Genomic DNA, 9,162 nt, shown 5'->3' on the forward strand with positions numbered 1-9,162 from the left:
CACAGGCATGACCCAGTATAACAAAGCTACACAACATCTCATTACCTTCTCAGGGAACAGGGTTACATGCATAACCCAGATGTTCCCTTTCAAAGGGAACTCAATGTTGCGTGAGCTTCACGCTGTTGGAATGAGAACACCCACTCCGTTATACTGAGGGTATGGCCCATTCAAAAGATTCAAGCCCGAGGGTTACTGCAAGAAACTCAAGCTCGGGGTGTAACGTATATCCAGGTTGTAATATAGAATGAATGTGTAATGTGTAGACTATTCCACCACAGCACACACATCCTGTAACAGTACCCCTTTGGACAAAGCCTTCAAGGCAGCGACCCCCCTAGTAGAATGAGCCCTTGTGCCCAGAGGCATAGCGAGACCATGCGCCTCAAAAGAGATAGAGATTGCTTCCACTATCCAATTAGAGATGGGTTGCTTCGGCACAGCATCACCTCTACTGTCGCCGCCAAAGCAGATCAGCAACTGCTCTGACTTATGCCACTGACATCTCAGCCATCCGGCTTGAGATAGCATATTCCTGCACACGGGAATCTCCCAAGGAGTGCCATCTAACATTGATATTATCTCTGAGAACCATATTCGAGCTGGCCAATAACGTGCAGTCTTGGCGAACTCTCACTAGAACTTGTGGGAGCAGAGCAATCGGGGAAAAGCATACAGATGCACCATGGCATCCAGCCCCAATGATGCAGGAGGAGTGAGGGTGAACCACAGCAGGCAGTGCATTGTCTCCTCAGAGGTGAATACATCCACTTCTGCTTGACTGAACCTCCGCCATATGGACTCCACCACTTCTGGATGGAGCCTTCAATCCCCAGGCCGCAGCCCCTGCCTCGACAGGATGTCTGCCCCCACAATGTACACTGCACTCACTGACAAAAACTTTCCCTCCTCCCAGAGAAGAATTAGTTGCGCCTGCCTGAACAGAGGGCACGAACGTAACCCACACTGGTGGTTGATATATGAGACCACTGCTGTGTTGTCTGTCAGAACTAACACATGGTGACCTCTCAATTGAGTAATAAAGAATTTCAGTGCTAGAAATATGGCCTGCATTTCTAGGTGATTTATATGCCACTCTAAATGAGGGCTGCTCCAGAGACCGTGAGTTGGACAGCCGTCTAAGACCACGCCCCAGCCCTTGAGGGGTCTGTCATTATTGTCTTGCGCTCAGAAGATACCCCTAGAGTGTGACTCGAGGCTAGAAACCAGGGACGCCTCCAAATTTTCAGAGCACATAGGCATTGCCATGTAGGCATTACTCTCAGAGGTTTCATCCCCGGATGAAACCCCCAACTTTTCAGCCACCACTGAAATGGTCTTATGTGCAATAGGCCCAAAGGTATGACACTGGCTACTGCTGCCATAAGCCCCAACAGTCTCTCGTAGACACTGGAGGGGATGCCAGACCCAGCTTTAACTTGCTCAATGTTGATAGCATTGATCCTATTGGAGTTGAGGGTAGAAATGCCCTCATTGTAGTAGAATCCCATATAACCCTTAGAAAAGTTGTCCACTGCACTGGAGAAAGCATACATTTCTTGAGATTCAACCTGAGCCCCAAGCTCCTCATGTGGGTGAGAACAACAGCTTGATGTTGAATTGCCAGTTCCCTGTATCGTGCTAGAATTAACCAGTCACCCAGGTAGTTTAGTACCCAGATGCCCTGGAGTCGCAAGGGAGCCAGAGCGGTATCCAGGCACTTTGTGAATCTGTGAGGGGATAAATCTAGCCTGAAGGAAAGGACCTGATATTGGTACTTGTTGCCTCCAAACGAGAACCTCAGGAACTTCCTGTGACTGGGTGATATTTCTATGTGGAAATATGTGTCTTTTAGAACTATCGTCACAAACCAGTCCTCAACCTGAATCTGTGGAATGATAAGTTTGAGCGTCACCATCTTAAACCTGTATGTCTGAAGAGTACGGTTCAGATGATGCAGATCCACAATTGGCCACAGACTCCCATCTTTTTTACGGACCAGGAAATAACATCTGTAAAAACCTCCCTCCCTCAGGGAACAGGGTATACAGTATGTCCAAGAGGGAACTTACTTTCTGTGCTAACATCGGGTTCTGCCCTGTGCTTACTACTGTGGAGAGCACAGCTCTGAACCAGGGGGGTCGAGTAGTACTGTACTACAGTACCTCAGAACTTCTAGTACTACACTAACTACAGTACCTAGACTAGTACTGTACTGGAGTAGTACCCAGAACCCAGAAGTAGTAATGGGGGCTAACTGCCCTAACAACCTCACATCCTCTGATATATCCCACTGCGGCCCATCAGGACTTTCTTGACTTTTATGATCATTATCAGATCAGGCCTATTTGCAGGCCGCAACTGCGGCCGCCCGGTTCCCCTGGCTTTCTGTGGGGGAGGCAGGCCACCACACTCGCCTTCTGTGCCTCCCTTGCACTAGCATTGGCCTGCAAATTCGACATGACAAGGAAGGAATTGACTGAATGCTGCCGTTTTTTGTTTTGCCGATGTCGAGCTCACATAGCAGGTCTGCTTGGTAGAACTGCAACACTGCTACTGTATGCAGTGACCGAAAAAAGCGAGACCCGCTGCCACATAGGCTTTACCCACCAATGCCTAGGTGGCCTTACATGGCTTGGATGGCAAAGCCAGCCCCCCAAATTACCTGCCGTTGATGGAGAGAGGTAGCTCACAAGTGCCTCCTCTGCCTCCACCATAGCTAAATAGCCATGCCATTCATTCCCCACTATGGCTGAATACTCTGACATTGCGAGGTTATAAATACTGCTAGTGCATGGTTTTCCCCAGAAGCGTGATATTTCACCATGCACTTCTGGAAAAAAGGGGAGTTTTCTACAGTGTGAGGGAGAAAGTGCTCATCCACCCTGCAACAAACCATTTTCTTTTCCCCAGGCCAGTTTAGATTTAGTTTTTCAACTGCCCTAGCAATCAATTCAAGCAGCTCTTTATATGTTTGAGAGCTGCTGTCTGTTTTTGGTGCAATGACACCCCCTTCTGGTTCCTTGGAGTCAGAAATGGTGTTTTGGCTTTCCATAATGGAAGGCGGAGTTGTGGTCCAAAATCCGGTGGAGAGCATGACCTGGAAGACAGAGCAAGAGACAGAGCAGCACTCATCACTGGCTCCTCTTCCAGATCCATACGAGATCCCAGGGACCTGAGCCAGCTGGCTGCCCAGATCCGTGAGGCTCTGAAACCCAACTTCCTTTGGCCAAGAAGAGAGTGAGTCGCGAGCGGAGCTGCCTGATTGGAGTTCACAATGTGCACAGACAGGCCTCTCGAGAGCTGCCCTGGCATGCTCATCCCCTTGACATTTCACACAGAAAGGTCCCCCGTGATGAAATGGGAGCAAGGCATGACAAACTTCCTGAATTCTCTCTCACTGATAGTTTTCCCTTTTTTTAAAAGCTGGATTTTACGCAAGCTTTAGATGCCAGTCACGTGCGAGGGCACCTTCCACAGCGTGAAGCTCACACAACGTTGAGTTCCCTTTAAAAGGGAACTACTTGAATTGGCAAAATTGCAACTGCATGAAATTGTTTTGCTCTTTCGCAGTGATGTTTCTTGGGAAATGAGACCTTTTATCTGTACTCATGTTCAACGCAGTTGAATCGAAGGGGGCTTTGACTGAGTGTGTGTTGTCATTTTGTCACATGATGCGTCTTGGCCCAAATCTTTTTTTCAAAAAATTTTGAAAAATTGCAAGTTTGTGCGGATATTGCAGAGTTTCCTTGATTTTGCATTATATTTGCATTATATCTGTCTGTACCCTGCATTTCACTTTGATATTAGTGCCAAGTTGTGATACAATCGCTGTCCAATCACAGTACTCAGTCATACTCAGGGGGCCTAGCTGTAATCGGTGAAGGGAAGAAGGTCCTGGAAGCATCATTTTAAAGTTAAAAGAACACACTTTAAAGTTTCTTATAGGTTCAATGTATCTTCGTTCCAACTCCACTGACTACTTAATCATCAGACTTTTTAAAAATGGTATTACTGCTAAAAGATGATAAAGGTGTTCATATTGTTAAAAAAGACTTACACAGCAGGATCTGTGAGTTCGAATCTCTCCCAGCTACACCTCTGCGATATGGAATAAACATAGTAGGATTATGATTTTGCTACTCCTGCTGGTTTTGCGACTTGCTTAACAAAGCTACAGATCAAACTCACATTCAATACAAGTGTGTTTCAAATGGAGAACTCCTGCAGGGATTTGTGAAACAGGTTAATGCAACCTTTTAGATTCTACAAGAAAAGCGTGCTTTCCAAAACCAAATATCTGTGCTTTCTTTCTTTCTTTCTCTCTCTCTCTCTCTCTCTCTCTCTCTCTCTCTCACACACACACACACACACACATTGCCAAAGGTCACAGTGAATAATGCAGAGTTCTACCTCCATCCAAAATATCACAACCCAATTTGAACAGTTTAGGTAATCCAAACATTTTAGCTCTTTCAGCTCTAAATTCACCAAATGGCACACATACATACATACACACACACACACACACACACACACACACACACACACACACACACACACACAAGCGATGCTCGTAAGCCATTTTGCTGTGAACTGATAGGTGAAGTGAAGGTCAGAGGAAACATATTGAAAGGTTCTTGGCCTTGGGATTAGGGATAGCTGACCCTAATAGCTCAGCAATGCAGAAGCGCTATCTGGATAGTATCTTCTCATGGGAACTTGCAGTACTGTAGGTATAAGATTGGTTCTATAAAATAAACACAATACATCTTATAGTGGAGGGAATCCCATAACATCACCTTCCAACAAGACTCTTGGTTTTCCTGGGTTGATGAATCCTCCAATGCTCCATTGTATACATTATGAAAACACACTATTCTTGTTTTAGACTTTTGTGAGGACCAAAGGTCCTCATAATGATAGGATAGTGTCCAATGGCCTTTCAGAAGAAAATTAGTTTTAACAACAACAACAAAAAAAGTAAATGCCAATTTTACTTTAAAAGAGACAAAATATTTCATTTTGGTTACTTAGGTTAAAATTAGGGTTAGGCTTTTTCTATTTTAGGTTAGACATTTTTTATTAGCTACAGTAATAATTATGCCAATGGAAGGTCCTTCAAAGGGCTAGACAACTCATCAATTTATAAGCTAGCCCCTAACCAAGTAAAAGCTTGAATACTCCCATGTTTTGGTTGACTGGAAACTGGCTAGCCTGAAATGTGGTAACTAGGGTAATATAATAAAGTACGACAAGTTAGTCAGTTAATTAAGTGCGTTAATACAGAAGAAACGAAAAACAAATCATGTCCCGTGTTTCCGCCCTCAATAACAAACACGTCAGCTGGCCGTTAGCTAGTGTTTCCGCTTTGAAATGTGTTATTCTGTCCTCAAATTGGAGTTTGGCTAGAATCTGTCGATCTGTTTAAAACCAAGATAGCTGCAACAAGATGTACGAAGATGGAGAGTTACATTACCTGTATATAACAGCTTTGCGCCAAACTATAGTTAGCGCTCCGAGATACGTCACACCACTGTGAAGCACGTTAAGTTTAATTGTTATCTTGTTATCTACACCACTGTGTAGGGAACCTAAGAGTCGTGTTTCCATGCCCGTCACCATGTTCCAGGTGATTATTTGGTTGTTAGACCTTCTTGTCCTCTGGGCAACTACAAATAAAATACCAACAGCCTGGACACAAAATCTGCCTGTCACTGGTATCTGGGTTACTGATGTATCCACCCCTGGTATGTGTCTGTGTTCGTGTGGGTTAATGAAAGTGTAGCTGAGCATGCAGTGTTATTCCTGTGCAGACTGGACAGAGCTGACCTGTGGGAGAACCTGGGCCTTTTTCTTCACTTTGACAACCTCTCTCCATTTTAGACTCTCTCTCTCTCTCTCTCTCTCTCTGCCTTCCTGTCTTCCTCTCTTCTCTTCTTGTACTCAATATTGCTGAGGCAAATAAATCTGAATGCTTGATAACTAAGAAATAAAACCAATTAGTGGTTTTGGGGTGCTGTCACGGGAAAATAATGACAGGGTAACGCCAATGAGCTGATCAATCAGATTCAAGAATTCAACAAAATTTGTGCTATAATTAGTGTTAGATTAAGCTGATCATCTGCAAAACACTTACGTGATAGACATGAAAATCAGGTGTGCGTTAGGATTGAGCAATTGAAGCAACATATCACCAGCATTCGAGCAACAAACGACAGCCTTTTTTAACCAGGGCATTGAACCGCTCCCATAACAACAACGGTCATGCAGAGGAGAATGCATTTTCCAACACCTTTGTCTTCAAGTCAAAGAACAAAAGCTTGAATTATGCAGCTTCTTGAGATAAGACAACACAATTTATTCGGTTTTTAACTAACTCGGCTTTCAGAGAAAGGTCCATTGTAAATCTTGCCCTCTTTTTACACTCGTGCACTTCTGTCTCGCTGTTCCCCTTTCCTCTATTGCTCTGCTGTGCTCTTTACGAGTCTCTTCTTTCTGCTTCTTCCCCTGTTTATAGAGCCAGAGATGCAGTATTCAACGAATCTCTACTGCTTCTTGGACACAACCTTTCTTAGAAAAATAGAAATAAGATAAGACACAGCTGCAGTGCCAAAAAAACAACAACAACAGACACCAAATAAATCAATCAATAAATAAATAATAGAGGCCGATGTTCATATAAATTAATTATTTAACAATATATATTAATTATTTAAATAAACAATAATGCACATTTGTATTATATTAGTCTATCACTCTTTATTCAGATATATAAACTTATTCCAAAAAAGTCCTAGCATATAAGGCTTAAACTGATTTCAAATTAATTTCATGGATATTAAAGTCTCCTATATGGATGACTTCAGTGTTTATTCTAAGTGAATGTACGCAGATATTGGTATTTGCTCATGGTTGAGGGAAAAAAATACTATATATATATATATATATATATATATATATATATATATATATATATATATATATATATATATATATATATATATATATATTTAAAGAGTTTTATTTTTTAATCAGTTAATCTAGAGATTTTTTTATTTGTATTTTGAACTGCAGCTACTTGTTGCTAATATGCAGTGTCAGGTTATTTCCACCACTTTCTTTAATAATTGTGATATCAGCTTCTTGTAGTCTTGTAGGTCTAGGTCTAGTAAGATAATAAATATTCATAATATAGACACCAAAGGGTCAAAATTGATTTTTTTCCCTAAAACCATTCTTTTAACAGCTCCCTATTTGTACTAAATTAGAAGGTTCTCATTATTGTATTACAGTGAAATTTGGTTGGGCTACATTTCTGCATCTGTTATCTATGCAATAATCTTTGGGATCGGTTTTTTAATTGTTGACTAAAGAGACATAACACTGGGGACCTGATGTACAAAAGGTTTGTGTTTGTAAACCTTTGCATCTTCCACATGAGTAAAATAAAAAGTAAAGTATAAAAAGTTTCTACTTAAAGACAGTAAATACAAAGCAACATGTCAGTGAAAAAGGATTAATTTTGTACCTGCGATACGATTGGCTAAACCTCAAATAACTTTTGATAAGGAATTTCATTCACATATGAATACATCTGGAGGGCATGTATTAAATTAGCTAAATCTGCTGGTTTGCACCAGTTGATATATACATATACATACACACACACATACATACATATATATATATATATATATATATATATATATATATATATATATATATATATATATATATATTTGATATAATGCATATGCATACACTTTAATTATTTATTAATATCACATTTTGAACAGTTTTTCAACACGTCTCGAGTATAACGTTCACTCTACTGTTCCTGGTATATCTTTGACATGTGGCTATCATTTTAGTAAATCAGGACCAGGATGTTATGCACAGACTGACACATGAGTGCAACAAGGACCAATCCAATCGAATAGGCAGTCAGTCCATCATAGATCAGCATGCTAATATACGTTCACAATTTATCGGGCTGTTGACAGTTGGGAGACAACCTGAGAACCTGGTGGAAACCCACATGAACACAGGGAGACCATGTGAAACCTCAGACAGACAATAACCCAAGTTCAATATCGCACCTGGACCCTGGAGCTATGCATGACTCTTTTGATACAACTCAATTAATCTGTACTAATTCATCAACTGGGGGTTTTTGCTCTGTATGGAAATACGCAAAGGCAAAAGGTTCAATTTAACCTGGACAAACTTTGAACACTTTCTTGGCAGTGAAGGACGTTCGAAACATTAAGGCGAAGAAATAGGTTGATTGTTAATTTAATATAAAGCTTAAAAGCATGGGTTTATCTATACAGCCACCTTTATAGCTCATATGTCTATTAGTGTCAATGCCTCATAATCAAATATAACTGTCACATGTGGAAAGGTGATAAATAATCAATACACTAACAATGATAACAAACTTAGGTCAGCTTTGAGTGCTCCCACACCCCGCATCAAACAAGCAACACAAGATTATAAATCAAGATCACAGCTGGACTGGTCACATGTCCAGCAGCTGTTTAATGAATCCGCGCGCTTTTGCCTCGTGCAGAGTTTTCCTACCTTTGAAAGCGAGGATGCAGCTCTGGCTGAAAAGCCCCAAAATCACCAGCGCTATCACGGCCATCTTCATGACGACGAGAGCCAAAATTCACACTTCTCTTCCATGCTCGGTGTCGCTCTGTGTGTGTGTGTGTGTGTGTGTGTGTGTACGCGCGCGCGTAAAGACGAGTCCCGCCTTCCTAACAGCGCATGCAGAAACTCACGCGGTGGGATGGAGTCAGAGTGAAGTCCCTGCGCGCGAGAGAAAAACACGACCGGTGCTGCCTCCTTACGTCACATGTGTGTCTGTGATTAGACCTTTTTTTACAAGCTTTTTTCGTATGCTTAACTAAATACTGTTTAGTTTTGGCATCAAAATAATAGCAAAATATATCTACTGGTAAATTGCCTTTAAAAATAAAACATATTGTAGCCTAGTATAACAATATACTATGTATCAAGTAATGAAAAGATTTTGTAACATTAGCAATAGTGTAAGGAAAGGACATAGAGCTCATTTTCAGTATCTCTCCTGTACACTATAAAGTAAATAGCACTTCTTGGTCAAGAATAATGTGAGCAGTGTCTTGCCACTAT

At 41.5% G+C, this 9,162-nt stretch overlaps 1 protein-coding gene across 1 annotated transcript in view; it reads right to left on the reverse strand.

The window, feature by feature from the left end:
• Positions 1-8,798, reverse strand: part of clstn2a (calsyntenin 2a) — a 99,522-nt gene extending 90,724 nt beyond the window's left edge. Inside the window, exon 1 of the mRNA XM_017472791.3 lies at positions 8,587-8,798. Within this exon, the coding sequence (XP_017328280.1) occupies positions 8,587-8,656 (70 nt within the window). The 5' untranslated portion in view covers positions 8,657-8,798. The remainder of the gene's footprint in view (positions 1-8,586) is intronic.
• Positions 8,799-9,162: the final 364 nt, after the last annotated feature.

Source organism: Ictalurus punctatus, chromosome 7 (genome assembly GCF_001660625.3).
Source record: "Ictalurus punctatus breed USDA103 chromosome 7, Coco_2.0, whole genome shotgun sequence".
Lineage (NCBI taxonomy): Eukaryota > Metazoa > Chordata > Actinopteri > Siluriformes > Ictaluridae > Ictalurus > Ictalurus punctatus.